General features: G+C 45.0%; 2 protein-coding genes across 4 annotated transcripts; both read left to right on the forward strand.

Annotated features, from left to right (window-relative positions):
• The first annotated feature begins 1042 nt into the window (after positions 1–1042).
• On the forward strand, positions 1043–7511 carry LOC127320806 (uncharacterized). 2 transcript variants are annotated; one of them, XM_071826382.1, is made up of 12 exons: positions 1043–1224; positions 1307–1384; positions 1474–1542; positions 2190–2288; positions 3130–3216; positions 3312–3926; positions 4084–4527; positions 5845–5906; positions 5997–6096; positions 6766–6845; positions 7151–7215; positions 7339–7511. In XM_071826382.1, exons 1-12 carry the CDS (start codon positions 1105–1107, stop codon positions 7428–7430), a joined length of 1911 nt encoding a protein of 636 aa, XP_071682483.1. In that variant the 5' UTR covers positions 1043–1104; the 3' UTR covers positions 7431–7511. The 2 variants fall into 2 exon arrangements, with proteins under 2 accessions (XP_071682483.1, XP_051205836.1); XM_051349876.2 differs by having other exon boundaries at positions 1045–1224; positions 6958–7215.
• A 242-nt stretch (positions 7512–7753) lies between these two features.
• LOC127320811 (uncharacterized) lies at positions 7754–10124 on the forward strand. Of its 2 annotated transcripts, none has more exons than XM_051349890.2 (3): positions 7754–8243; positions 8314–9496; positions 9664–10124. In XM_051349890.2, exons 2-3 carry the CDS (start codon positions 8365–8367, stop codon positions 9720–9722), a joined length of 1191 nt encoding a protein of 396 aa, XP_051205850.1. In that variant the 5' UTR covers positions 7754–8243; positions 8314–8364; the 3' UTR covers positions 9723–10124. The 2 variants fall into 2 exon arrangements, with proteins under 2 accessions (XP_051205850.1, XP_051205851.1); XM_051349891.2 differs by having other exon boundaries at positions 8331–9496.
• Positions 10125–15043: the final 4919 nt, after the last annotated feature.

Genomic DNA, 15043 nt, shown 5'->3' on the forward strand with positions numbered 1-15043 from the left:
ATCCTCCTCTCTTATCACAATCACCCCTAGTTCTTAGGGTTTTATGATCAATACTCACTTTGTGATGATTATGGGTTGGCTTCCTAAGATATCAATAGTGAAATATGGTTGGCACCTCCAAGATCAAGTGTTTACTAGATTATATCACTCTGTTGTATTCTCTTGGATAAACATGGCTATGGTTAGTATCAATAACTTTTCTCACTTCTTAATGAATTAAATTATAACCTAGGGTTGTACACAAAAGATGAGGATTTGATTATCTAAATAGATGCATAGTTCTCTCTCATTTCTGAGGTTTGGTGAAGAGAGATTTGGATAAACAAGGATGAAATGATAAAGGCTTAAGAGAACTTGTATTAATTTCCTTGTCATAAGTTCAAGAGTTTAGTCCAAAAAATACCAGGAGGATCATGGTAGGAATATTTACTTGATTAAAGGCATGGAAAAGATAAGTCAAAAATGGTTCCTCAATTCTTTATTATTTGATTTGTAGTGGAATAAGTATACATAAGTTGTTGCATGGAGTACCATATTATGATCCTTTAGAAAATCCGGTCTTTAATCCGCACATAAGGACATTAAAGTTTATAGCCCTTGATTTGGTGATGTACTTTAATTCCAGTGGGTCAAGTAAAACTTTAGTAAGTGCGATATGTTTTATTTGAAAGCGTGAAATTTCCTAAAATTTGTATGCATGCATACATATGTTTCCTCTCTTTTGTAACTATACCTGGCCATATGTCGGGCCGGGCCAGGCCTCGGGCTGGGCGGAAAGCCCGATGCTAAAAAATTAGGCCCAAGCCCGGCCCAGTGCCAAATACCCATGATACCTATCGGCCGCGAGCCGAGCCGTAGTGTTAAATGGACTTTTCGGGCTACCTAGGCCCGGCCCGGCCTAGGTGTCAGGCCAACATTTTTAGGCCTTGGCCCGAGTTTTTCGGGCCGAGCTGCCCATGGCCAGGCATTGTAACCTCAAAATCGACACAGAGTTTTTCTTTTAAATAGTACAAACAGTTTCTCGTGTTCTCACTGCAAAAGCGGAAACGAAGAATCCGCTTATGCCTTGAGAAGGCTCTCACTGCTCAGTTCGGACTCCGGAGCATGGATTCGAATCAAACCCACACAGAGGGAATGGCGCAGCGGCAGCGGCGGCGGTGGCGGGAGAGGCAGCACCTGGCGCGCCTCTGCGATCTCGTCGCCGACTCCCTCCTCCCCTACCTGGTAGGCAACTCGGGACGCCGGTATCTGGTAACCCCGGCCTTCCCACGTATCCTCTCACGTCACGCCGTCTTCCCTTGTGCAGGAACCCGAACCGCCGGGGACTCGGCGGCCAGAGCTCTTGAGAGAGGAAGAGCGATGCGTGCTCCTGATGCTCGCCCGGGTAATCCTCTAGCTTCGATTTGATTATTTACTGCTGTTTTGCGTTGTTTGTTCCTGTTCTTCCCATGACTGTTGGGTTTTTTTCCTTAGGTAAACAAGGCAATTCGAGGATGGGACGAGGAGGAGGAGGTGGTGGACGATGGGGATGCATCGGATGAGGTATTACTTTAGATTCCAGTTGCTTATGTTTTGACTTATTTTTTATTTATATAGTTTTTAGTTGGATTTGCTTGAGCCATTTATCAGTTGCTCTGATGGTTGGCTTTACAGTTCTTACTGAATTAGAATTCACATACGAAACATGTAACTAGTATCAGTCCGTTCCGAATCATAAGATGCTCTGTCCTTTTCTGAATCATATGTATCTAAACACATTCCAGTGTGTATGTTCACTCATTTCAGTCTGTATGTAGTCCATATTGAAATGTCCAAAACATCTTATAATCCGGAACGGAGGGAGTATCACATAAGTGTTGTCGGCATTGTAAGATGTCCTCATGGAGCATCTCGAGTGTGCCAATCATGCTACTGATAGTGTGGGTTTCGGTTAGTCGTTTGGAACTGACAAACTGGGCTGCGCACGGCTTGAAACATACAGGTTTTATGTAGGTTTGCTGATACATTCTGTACCATATCAGTTTTTGAGTTTACTGATATCACATGACCTTGTCTTGGTCTTATTCTTTATATTTTGTTAATTTGAAAGTCATGTTGATCTGCTATTCTGCATCTTCATTCTTCGGTTTAGTACAAAGTTATGAAGAGATAATACATATTTATCTGTTTCATCCTCTTGCCTTTTGGAGATTGTCTCCTGTTCGGGAGAAGCTCACAGTTGCAGTTTGCCACCAGACCACCACTTTGATGATGGGTTTAGCTGCCTGGCCAATATAACCTCCATATTGGTAAGAACTTCTCATATGCTGTCATCAATGCCTCATATTCTTTCGCCATGATGCTACATGCCTGGCCACCACCTGGACCGACCTGTTCTACGATGCGCATGCATCATAATTTGGCCCAAGGGTTTTTGGCGGTAGTACCTTTTTTTTGAAGATATTTTTTTACCAGGCATCACAGACTATAATAGTAGATTTTGGCTAACATTTTTCTGCAACCTCCTGCTTTGACAATTTTGAGGTATACTTTTGACATTAGAAGAGTGAAACTTTATGCCAGTCAACTTTGGGTCATTGCATCCGATGTCATAATTTTCTCCATAGGTAGTGTTGACGTGTATTAGATTGTCCTGAATGGACATGGAAATGGACATGGAACAACATCATTGCACCAACAATTGGCCTGAAGAAGTTTTGGAACTTTGAGGCCTTTATTATTTCAGTATTAGATTGATAGTTTGAGGTGGCATCAATTCAGGCTATTGTATTGCATTCGGAGCCTTCAGGTCTGTAATGAAGATATCATTTTATTCTTGAAGTAGCAATCTAGCATAAATGTTTTGTTGCTTCCTGTATGACCTCTAGCGTCTCCATCCTGTTCATGCCAATGATGCCTCATCTATCATCTAGCATGTGCAGAACTGCATGTGGTGCTGTCACTAGGCTCAGATTGGCATAACCTTTTGCTTTGGTGATTTTCATCGTTCTTTTACATTGTTCACTTAAATTCATGCAACGAATATTGGTTAGTGTGTTGTTAATTTACGCTCTTTTGTATTGTAGCAGCCCAGAATATCATGTCTAGTGAGCTACTGAACATCTATTATGTTACCCCGATGCTTTTCAGGTTGGGTTACATCATTTCTGTAGTGACTATATTAAGCACTCAGCTGGGAATATCTTGATGGCCATCTCTAATTCCCTAATGAAGTTTGTATGCTGCTCGTGACCTTCTCCTTGTTTTATGGTGCATACACCTCTTTATAGAATTATTTATTTATTATTGTGCTTCTGTTGCTGTATTCATAGGAAGCTGTTTGGATTCAGTTTGTTGAGCTTGTCTGGGCAGCTATACATACAGTATCCGCTCATAATCATTCTACAATTGATGCCACCAATTGTTCTGGAAAAGTCTCTACTTGTTGTTCCTCTGCTGTGGAAAGCATAAGTCAAAGCACTATGACTAGTAGCACCAGTATTAAAATCTTTATGGTAGTACTTAAACTACGATGTGTCAGTATCAGTAGGCTGATAATGACTAGCCTCTTTCGAGTACTACACACTATTTTGAAGTTTCTGAAACTCAGTGACTCTGAATTGAAAGATGACTTCATATGCCTGTCCATTCATCATATTCAGAAGTTACGTTGGCATCCTGGTAACCAACTCATTGCCGGGAAAGTTGTAAGCCTTGTCAAGGATGACCGAGATAGTTTTAGTAGAGATTATGCACAGTTTGGATTTGTGTCAGGCAGTCTCCTCCAGCTCGTGTGCTCTTTAGTTGAGCAAAGTGACATGGAAGACACGGGCCGACGAGATATATTTGTGAAGCTTGTAGATGTCATTCCTAGATTAGTGACTTTCTTACAAGAGCAACAGGATATCCCGAAAGGTCTCTCTCAGTATTATAAGCACAAAATTCTGGTAATTTTCTGCATGAACTTTTCTATTGCTTCTTTACAGTAGTGATGAACCCATATTAAAACACAGTTGTTTGCTGATCAGTGTGCAGATCAAGTTTTCTTATGAAACTGAAACAATCTATAAGAAAGCACTCACCAATCAGGCTTTTTCAATGCAGATGCTAATGATGAGACTTAAGCCTCACATGCAGCAGAATTGCTCACATATTATTTGTTTGCTGAAATTACTCCGAGACCACTTCCAGAATCTTCTTCACGAACCTATGTCCCGACATATCAGTAAACTGGAGAACTGCTTAGAAGGATCCCCATTTTTGGGTGAGATTCAGGATAAATCTACTCGACACTTACAAAGGCAGGCTATGTGTTTGTTCCTTAGCTGCTGTATATTCTTGGCTTGCAGTGGAAATGATAGTAGACAGAAATGTTCATCTAAGAAAGATGAATTCGGTCATGAAGTGCAAGGCTGCATTGATCATTGCAACTATTTTGGCCTAGCAGAAATCTCAGACTGGTTTCAGAGATGTTGGTTAGACAAGATTTTGGACTCGAAATCATCGACAGACATTGTTCTATGCTTTCTGCAGTTATATATGGAGGAGGTACACTTCTGCTCTAAATGACAGATAGCTCATTAACATTGTAGTTAAATGGCAAAAACTAGTCTCTCTTTGAGTTTGTCAACTTTCTTGTGTGATTATGTCTTTTAGGTGTGTGTGTGTGGGGGGGGGGGGGGGGGGGGCTGCCTCACTTTATTAAATCATGACAGCAGTATTACAATCAGCACGAAGGCTGTCCGCTAACAAGTCTGGTCTCGCCGCCTGCCATTCTTGTGACACACCACCTAAACATGCTGACCGCGCACAGAGGTGAGCCACTGTTGTGGCTGCTTAGAGCTTCAAAGGTGATAGGGGTGAGACTGTCCGCTAAGAACTCTGGCCTCGCCGCCAGCCATTCTTGTGACACCACCTAAACATGCTGACCGTGCACAGAGGTGAGCCACTGTTGTGGCTGCTTAGAGCTTCAAAGGTGATAGGGGTGAGACTGTCCGCTAAGAACTCTGGCCTCGCCGCCAGCCATTCTTGTGACACACCACCTAAACATGCTGACTGCGCACAGAGGTGAGCCACTGTTGTGGCTGCTTAGAGCTTCAAAGGTGATAGGGGTGTGGTACAGGAGGACGAGTTCTTCCTCTGCGTCCTGGTGTCGTTGCTGGCGACTTGATGAGATAGCAGGAGGTAGATCAAGAGAATTTAGAGGGGTTGAGAATAGCACATAGAAGATAGATTGATTGTTTATTGCCTCCAAACGCCGCCAGATACAAGTATAGGAGGACCAACCGGCTATGACTTGGAAGTATGCAACTAGGAATAGGACTCCTATATCCCTATTTTAATAATCTATCTGGACTACTAACTGAACTGGACTCTATAGACTAATTGTAACCTGGCAAGACTCTACTATTCTGACGAAAGACTGAAAAAGGATACAAGCTTGTTTACATCCTGAAGCATAGGCGCACTCATAGAACGATCTGTCTGCCTCGCTTCCCAACAGCGCACAAGCTCAGAATAGTCCGTCTCAAAGATGACCGACCGGAAATTTCTTGCTTGTGCAAACAGAACTGCGTCACGGAACGCCATCGCTTCCGCACAGACCACAAATTTCTTGCTTGTATTTTATCTTCGCACTCATGCATTTCTGCATCATTTTATCTTCATAAGAGCTTGTTGCCACCTTCTGTAGGTAGTTTGTTTCCTCGCAGTAGACTATTTGGATCTATATTATGTGCATAGCTAGAGAGTTGCTTTCTGCGTTGGGCACATCTTGAGCATCAGTGAGATATCATGATCATTATATATAGTCCCCGTGGTTGAGTAATTCTTATACTATTGGGCATATGTTTCTTCATATTGCAGGACGATATATTATTTATTGTTCTCTTACAGCTTTTGGATGCTCCACTTATTTCGTTGGCAATGTAAGCAGAAGATATACCATATTATATTTCACTGAGAAGGTTATCCAGACTGTAGGTATCTTAGTTATCACATTTTGTCCGAATTTGCAGAGATAACATGGAAAGTAAATGTACTTCTGAACTGATTGGTGCCAAACTGTTCTCCATCATTTTTGACCCAGTTCATACTTTCCACGCATTGCTTTCATTGGTGAGTCATTCAACATGTTATACGTCTTATTCTATTGGAATTTGCTACGTTCTCAATGATCTCTAAAAACTAGCATTTTGACATTCTGTTTGACTTCATGCCTCCATGGTTTCATGCTGTTTTTTAAGTAAAAGATGCAACAACAAGCTTCTAGTAGTCTTAAGCAGTAAAAGATAGGAGATGCCCTCCTCTACTGATTATAGCTCTGAAATTCTGGTTACTGTACTTCATAAAATAAATAGACAGTTAATTAGTTAAGGCCCTAATAATGATCAAGATAATAGGAGCAGATAAATTTACATCAGCTACCATAGCTAGAGGTAAATAACTCTTGTTACCATGTCTTACCCAACTTAAGCATTATTAATTTTTGAAATGAGAGTGTGAGACTTCAGATATTGGTGAACTACAGATGGTCCATGCATTCAGATTGTAGGATTGCATTGCAGTTTGCACAAAAGTACAAACAAAGATTATTTCATTGGATCCTTCAGGCATATGGACTGTTTGGAAATTCGTGATAAGACTTACGAAATGAGTCACTTTGGACTCCTACATTTTCTGACCCATTAGTCCGTTATCTATAGGCCTACCAAATTTATTGTCCTCTTTGACTGTATAATATATATACCAAGGATTCTGTTAATTGTTGTTATATTTATTGTGCAGTTGAGCTATGATCACTTGGTGCTTGTTGATTATCTCATATCAAAAGATGTAGGTGTGCATTGTGCCCAGTATCTATTACGGTCAGTTAGTAGCTTCCCTACCTTTTCTGATGCATTTAAACTACACAAAAAGACAGAGAGATATACATCTTATTATAGGCTCCTCAATGTGATGTATATCTCTCTGTCTCAGGTGCTTACGACTGGTGTCCCAGTGCTGGAATGCTTTTATTGATGATTCAGTTTACGAGGCGCAAATACAAAAACTCACTTATAAGAGGCAAAGAACCTTGAAAAACACTAAGTTAGGTTTCTCTCGTGACAAGGGAAGTAATAGCGAAAAAGAGCTCTTCTTAAGTGCTAAAGTATGTCTCCTTTCGTTAAAGAGAACATTGGAAGATCTTCATCAGAAGGATTTATTCCCTTACAACCCAAAGCCTCTCCTTAAAAGGTCCGTTCCCATGATGTTCCTTTTGCCACTTAGTTCAGTGTTATTTTGTTTGGGATATAATTTTGCCTGTTTCCACAAATACATTTAGTCAAAGTAAGCATACAGATAAGTGTTTTTTTGCAGCTTGGCCAGATTTGAGGAGCTCTGTGAGCAGTGCTGTAACAATTAATTTGTGCCTGGTGACACAATACTTTCTGTGGTTCAATATTTGGTAATCATATACTGTAATTTTCCTTGCTGGTTACATTGTGTATATATTGGATTATTGGTTCATGGAATACATTGTGTTTATGATATGATCTAAAACTTGAACTGGCTGAATGTTACATATAAGGAAACTTGAGACGTCTGCACCAAAAGCAGAGTGCTGTTGATATTTTCCAGGTACCTTCTTCACTTGGCATAAGTGGTACTGGTTTGATGATTACCGTTCTTTCACTTTATCTTCATACCTTGCTTTTCTGTGTACATTGGTTCGATGGGTAAAATAAATATAACATAAAGAATGTTGTAATTAAATACCAAACAAATAAGCTGTGTTTAGTAGCAAGGTCCCAATCTTTCCAAGTTTAACTTCGACAAATAATGTCGTACAGGAAGCCTTTTCATCTTGAAAAAAAGTAGTACTAGCACATCGTGCATTGGATAATGAGTAGACAGAGGTGGAAATTAAGGCAGTGCTAAATGTGCCTGTGGTGCTAGTAACATGGTGCCTTTTCCAAGGGCGGAGCCAGGATTTCAAATTTGGGTGTACAGAGTTAAAAAAGTTCTAGTCGAAAAAATCGAGGTAGAAAAAAGCTGTGTGCCAGTGGTGCTACTAACATGTGCCTGCCCTTCTCTCATTACCTCCTAGTCATGGATGGCTAACTGGCCAGCGGTGTTCTAGCTAGCATTAACAGGCTATTAGCTAGTTGTAATTAATTGTTTGGCTTGTTCTTTTGTTGTGGTTCATCTCCTCTCCTCGGGAACAATGGAAACCGCCCAAGAAGACAGTAACGGCAGGGCCGTGGGATCTGAATCACTATTTGGTAAGCCAAGTAATCTTTTTTCCATCTATAGAAGGACTAGCTCTTATTTCCAATAAAGTGCAATTCTCAGCCTCCGGCTTCTCCAAGGAGATCCCCTCTTCCGCCTCCAGATCTGCAAATCATGGCGACGCTCGTTCCAGATCTGCCGGATGAACTTGTCCATGAGATCCTCTTCCGCCTCCCGCCAGATGAGCCCGCGTGCCTTTTCCGCCTATCCGTACTCTCCAATCTCTGGCGCAGTCTCCTCTCCGATCCTGGTTTCCACCACAACTACCGCAAGTTCAATCGGATGCCTCCTATGCTTGGCTTCATCTACAACAGTGAGGTGAGCTCCGTCAGTCGCTTTGTCCCCACCACTGGGTCCTCCCTCCCATGCACTTTTGACCCCCAGCTGGCTGACTTCACCGTGTGCGACTGCCGCCATGGCCGTGTCCTCCTCGACAACGGTGAGGTGCCCATGGAGCTTGTGGTCTGGGACCCCATGACGGACCGCCGAAAAGAGGTGAGCGACCCCCGCAGGTCCTTGTTCTATCTCGGGACCGCGGTGCTATGTGCTGTGGACGGCTGCGACCACACCAGCTGCCACAAGGGCCCTTTCCATGTTGTTTTTGTCGGTATTGATGCGGAGGTGGGGAGCGTAACCGCCTACAAGTACTCGTCGGAGACGGGTGAGTGGAGCACGCCGACGTCTGAGCTTGCCCTTGTCGACGAGCATCACTTTGTCGTGGAGCTTGACCTCTTCGACGGGCTTGACCCCGTCGATGACGGCTACCTTACTGCGATGCACAGTGTGCTTGTTGAAGACTCCCTCCACTTCCTCCTCATGTCTGGGCCACAAGGCGCTCGAGTTCTCAAGTACGATGTAGGAAGGCATTACCTCTCTTTGATCGTCCTGCCGGCAGCGGCGGCTGTTTACGACCGGGGCACCCTTCTCATGGCAACAGAGGATGGAAGGCTGGGAGTCGCCCACCTGGACAAGCTCAGCCTTCACCTGTGGTCAAGGGAGGTGGGTCCTGACGGAATTGCAGCATGGACAGAACATAGAGTCATTAACCTCATACCGTTTCTCCCCATTGGAGATCCTGCGATCAAAGTGGAGTTGATTGGCTCCGTGGAGGGTGCCAATATCATCTTCGCCACCACAGCTCTTGGTGTCTACGCTATTGATCTCAAGTTGCTGCGGTCAAGAAAGTTATGTGAAGGACAAGACATTCGGCCCCTCTTCCCCTTCATGAGCTTTTACAATCCACCAGGTATTGTTGCTGTAATCCTCGATCTAGCTAGACGTGCTTTTGCTACACAATCTAGCATTCTAACTAGTATCCCGTTTTCTTCTTTTGATTCATTTTATTGTCAAATCTTAGACCAATGAACCAAAACATTTGGAGCCACACTAACAAAACTTGTTCATTTTCTGCAGAAAGGCAAACTGGAGCAAGTTTTCCGGCAGGGGCATCGGTTGCTGCGCGTCACCAGTGATGTGTTGGACAGACCCCAGTTGTGCGTCTCACCAATAAGATGGATAATCTCATAGAGTCAATTAAGGGTTTGTGACGAAGTAATGAACTATTTCAGTACTAGGTGTTTCGGTGTTACTTGGTTGATTTCTCATGCTGTTTGCTTTGTGAGTAACTTAATTCAGTTCCATAATTTCGTCAATCTGTGTCAGTGCGTGGGTGCGTGCGTGTGAAGTTGCGATATGTTTTCAGATACTTGATGAAGTTGGTGGCTTCGTCTTTTTAGGTCCGTTTTGAGCTACCGTGCTGTTTGGGGTCTTATCTTTTTGGAAGGTAAGGTATCATGCATCGTATCTTACCAGGTGTTCATAACGTGTTTTAGTGGCAGATTGCACTGTGATCTATCCATAATCCATTCACTTGAGTGTTCTTCTGTTGGTATGGTTTGGAGCCTTAAATTGTTTTTATAAGTTGGGTAAGTTAACTAAGTAAGCAACAACATATCTAATATATGTGTTTACCTAATGTCTTGTTTGAGAAGATGTTCGTTTCATGCCTGGCGTGGCCAATAGGAAGTTGGATGAATGTATATGATAAGTTTAGCCAAGTGCTGCAAAACCTGAAGGAATGTCGGACAAGATTGGAACTGATATGTCTAAGCTTTAGCTATGTGAGCTGCTTGTCTGCGTGAACCTTATAATTTCACGTGTTGGTCCTGCAAAATTTGTGATTGCGTTTAATGATTCAGGCTTGTGCTGTATCCTTAACAACTTGGGCTTAAGGGTGACAAATCAATCATTCAGTGTGGTTATGCTGTTTGATGCATAACTGCAGATGTTAAGGTATATTTGTTCTCTGGATGTGCAACCTTCGCACAGATGTTTTCCAATTTCCGGTGGGTCTTGTGCTTGGAGACGGAAGATGTGTTAAATCTGATGTAGCTGCTGTTGAATTGAGAGTAACATGCTGATCTTGCTACCACCCTTCATGGTCTTGAAAGAAGGTGACAATCAGAGCTGGCTGCTCTAGTGTTCTTCAGAATTGAACATTGAAATATGTCTAATGTTCCCCGTCTCCTTATATACAAGGCTAGAACAAAGATAGCACAAATACCAGGGAACCACGGGTTCATCAACTAGAAGGATGATCACAAGTTGGCAATTTGGGGTTTTGTGATAGCAACGACCTATCTACTACTAGGTGTTGTGGTGTCGCCTGGTGGATTTTCCCATGCTGTTGGGTCTTGTCAGCAAGTTTGAATGTTCGTTGCATTTCCTCCTGCTCTCGGGGAGCCCTTGTGGGTGATCTTGCAATGTTTTTCTTCTTCTATATTTCGTGGATGAGAGCAAGGAGAAATGATAAGCACCGTGTGTATCTCTGTTATTTGCGTTTAGTGTCTCCAGTGTTTTCCTACTATTTACGGTTTCCTGTTAATGGTTGGAGTCCCTCCTACCCCAGGAGCTGGTTGTCAATGATATTAGCCTATATGTCCCTAGCCTTAGCTGCCAGCCTACGAGAGCTTGTTTGGCAGCCATCATTTTGTGCCAAAATCATATAATTCATTCGAGATTCCATATGTAAGTGTTTGGCTGTCAAGGATTTAGTACCGTCATTTTGATTGGAAGTTCCAGCAAATGCATTTGGTATGTTAAGTCAAATTATGTCCTTAACCCTGCCATTCTTATGGAAGTCATTTCATTGGACAAATGAAAAAATGGCTTCAGTATATCTCCATTTCTTTTTTGCCAGATGATATGGAACATGGGGTGCCAAACAAACTCTAAGTTCAGTTTCCAGTGAACTGTACAACACTTTGGATTGTTCCTGAAGAATTGAAATGTGCTTGTGGTGGCAAGACCAAGGCACCAGGAAGAAGCACCGCTGGGACAACCGCGTTGCACACCGTGCTCATACTCATCATACTCTTTCTCAGCGTCCAAATCACCTACATTATTGTTATTGATCTTGAAATCATTCTCAGTGTGCTCAGACTCATCATACACTTTCTCCAACGGTTCATCTTGGGTCATGGGAGGTTCGGTGATTTTTTCTTGGCTCATGGGTGGTGGGCTCCTATCATCAATCAGGGAGGCGCGCTAGTTAAAAAGTTGTAAATTAACATCAATCGTCTTGGTCGCAAACAACTCCAGAATCTTGTCTTGTGATTTAGCCACCATCTCCTTGTAAGAAGTCCAACGTTACTCGAAGTTGATACGCATTGTCTTCCAACTGATGTGCATTCCAAACTCCACGTTATGTCTTCTCTCTAACTCAATAACATCACTTGGCTCATTCCAATTCAAGTAAATTCTCACTTGTTCCAAAACCTCGGCATAGTTAAGCTACGGTCAAACACCAAGTCAAGCTCATCCAGGTCCGGCTCTATGTTTCCTTTCAAAAAGCATCCTTATCCATATAATGAACATGAACAACTCTTGTCATCCCTAACGTAATTTCAACAACACATAGATAGAAGTGTTCAATAATTAGCCATGTCAAGACACAAGAAATCAAGCCATACAACCAAACCCTAACCATTATCCTAATCCAACAAACCCTAACCCTAATCCAACAACAAACCTAACATGCTTCATCGTAATCATAACATAGAAACCATTAGGCGTCAACCAAAGAAACTATTAGACATGCTAGGGTTTCCATCATGTGGACCAATCAAACCAAAAACAAGATTGAAATCGGTTAGAATCGTCGATTAATAAGATCTACCTCTTTCTCGCAGCAGAGTATTCGAATGGAACCGCTTTTTCGGCTAGTATTTTTGATTATCACAACACTTCTTCTTAGACTGGACTACTTATCATTGCAAGGCCGAAGGGAAAAGGGGGGAAATACCTCTTAGCACTTGGGGGGATCGAAATCCAAAAGTCAGATTTGTTGATATGTTTAACTGGATTGCCTAGCCCTTTCTATCAATTCGAACTTTTGGTTGCGTTGACTACTGCAAGAAGTTTGACATGGTATCAGAGCCTAGGGTCTCGAGTGTGAGTTCTGGCTTTCAAAATATTCGCTCACCCCTATCTCGAGGCGGAGAAGAGGGGAATGGTCAGGCTGGGCTGGGGTGGCTCGGGCGCGACACACATAAGGGCATCTCCAATGGGGCGACGCAAACGGACGCTGAGCGATCGTTTGCGTCCGCCGTGACCGAAAATGCATCTAGGCCCTCCTCCAGCGGGTCGACGCAAAGTGACCGGGCCGTCCGCGGCGACGCAAACCTGGCCCAAATACGTGCCAGGTTTGCGTCTCCACGGACGCTCCGCGGTCGCGCCGAGTGTCCGCCAAAAATGACGTAGGACTCGCGTGTCAGTGACAGGGAGACCGATAACATTCCCGCCAGTGGCCATTCCTCGCGCGAAAAATCAAAGTAGACCGGCGCGAGCAGTCCAGAAGCGATGGATGTCCTCGCCGCATCCACCACCATGGATTCCGAGGTAACCCTCGCACCCGCCGCCGCCCCACACTCCCCCATAGCCACGACCATAGCCAGAATGGAGGCTGCAGCTCCGGCGGAAGCAAAGCGGGCCTCCACCGGTGGCCGGGACACTAAGCCGAAGGCGGCAAAGAAGGTGTTGTCGAAGGAGGAGAAAGGCGTCGAGGCCGCGAAGCATCGCGATCGGCGCAAGAGTCTGAAGGAGAGGAATGCAGCGGCCGCTGCCCTGGACGCCAGCCAGCAGGCGTGGCAGATGCAGATGAAAGCCGGCACCGCGCAAGTAGGCCTCCATCCGAGCTTAGCGGAGTCCTACATGCTCGTCAAGCGAGAGGGGATCCCCGACGTCACTCCTCCAGCCTCGTCGGTGAGCTCGGTAAGTTCCCAGCTGCGTCCTGGAACTCCCGCTCCCTTGCAGTTCCACCCGGCGTCGCGGTTCGCCTCCGGCGTGGCGCCTGTGCAGTTCAACGGGGCACCGGTTCCCGACCTCAACCGAACGCCTAGAAGCGATGACTCGCGCCCGGGCGCGACACACAAGACGCGCCAGCTGCCGAAGGAGAGCATGTCGGTGCCCCGCATCCTGTTTGACGAAATGGCACCGACTGCCCGGACGATGGACGACCCGGTATGTGAGCTCTCTCAATGCGTGCGACTGTCGTGTATCATGCGTCTGACGTCCGGTCATTCGTAGGCCTATTGGAAGGACCGGAATGACAAAGACATCGAGGCCATGATCTTCGATGGCGGCTTCGTTAGCGACGCCGGGGCCGGGACATGCCCGCATGATGAGTGGGCACTGACGCAAGATGCGGATGACATCGATGGCGCACGGCTGTTCTCCACCCAGCCCACGCAGCCAACACCCGTGTGCATCGACGACTTTGAGGACGCGCCAACAGGGCTTGTCCTCACCACGAATAATGCTACCAAGAAGAAGGGGGAGTCGTGGACACAAGGATTCATCGACGACGAGGACAAGTGCTTGTGCGACGCGTGGCTGGCAACAAGCCATGACTGTATTAATGGCGCCCAACAAAAAAGCAAGGTGTACTGGGCCAAGGTCACGCAGGAGTACAATGAGAAAAAGATGCACCCGCCCTACCACATCCCAAGCCCTCGCACAGAACAGTCCATCAGAAAAAGATGGAACTACATCAAACAAGAGACAAGCAAGTTCTGCTCGGCCGTCGAACATACTATGAGCCACCCCGTTAGCGGCGCTGGCGTGATTTCAGTGGTAAACAAGAGACAACCATCATCATTTTATTCTATTTACATCATTGTATGTACATCATTAGCGTCGTTGGCGTGATTGCAGGTATCCCGGGCCTTGGAGAGGTTCAAGGCAGTGCATAAGAAGGGCTACCATATGGTCCATTGCTGGGAGAAGCTCAAGGACGCGCAAAAGTGGAAGACAAGCTTTGCAGCCTACGATGAAGCTGTGAAGAATGAGACAGTGGTTAACCTCGACGGCAAAGATGACGATCATGACCGTCAAGCCCTTCCACCTCGTCCTCGGGGCCATAAGGCTACCAAGGCCGATCTAGCTCGGGAGGCACATGCCATTGCGTTCACCCAGATCCTGGAGAAGATGATGGTCGACAATCATGCCACCATGGCTGTTAGGGATGAGAAGAAGTGTCTGGAAAAAGAGGCCGCAATTGTCATCTACCTCAACCTCACGAAAGAGGTCATTGAGGTCCAAAGGATGGATGTCGAGGCCAAAAAGGCAGACGCCGAGGCCAAATTGCGTGACGCCGAGCCCAGGAGGACGGACGCCGAGGCCAAGACTCGTGCAGAGGACACAAGGATCATGCTAGCCGACTTGAGTAGCGTCAACGACGACACCAGAACCTGGTTCATGAAAAGGCGCGCCAAAATCCGCGCGCGAGACGCCT

This window comes from Lolium perenne, chromosome 2 (genome assembly GCF_019359855.2).
Source record: "Lolium perenne isolate Kyuss_39 chromosome 2, Kyuss_2.0, whole genome shotgun sequence".
Classification (NCBI taxonomy): Eukaryota; Viridiplantae; Streptophyta; class Magnoliopsida; order Poales; family Poaceae; genus Lolium; species Lolium perenne.

What these genes read in the sequence shown, in the direction of transcription:
- LOC127320806 (XM_051349876.2), top strand. Translation starts at nt 1,105, where the DNA reads ATGGATTCGAATCAAACCCACACAGAGGGAATGGCGCAGCGGCAGCGG. An exon ending in ATGGGGATGCATCGGATGAG is followed by an intron (nt 1,543 to 2,189) that starts GTATTACTTTAG and finishes TGCCTTTTGGAG; the next exon opens with ATTGTCTCCTGTTCGGGAGA. An exon ending in CTAATTCCCTAATGAAGTTT is followed by an intron (nt 3,217 to 3,311) that starts GTATGCTGCTCG and finishes CTGTATTCATAG; the next exon opens with GAAGCTGTTTGGATTCAGTT.
- LOC127320811 (XM_051349890.2), top strand. Translation starts at nt 8,365, where the DNA reads ATGGCGACGCTCGTTCCAGATCTGCCGGATGAACTTGTCCATGAGATC. An exon ending in GAGCTTTTACAATCCACCAG is followed by an intron (nt 9,497 to 9,663) that starts GTATTGTTGCTG and finishes CATTTTCTGCAG; the next exon opens with AAAGGCAAACTGGAGCAAGT.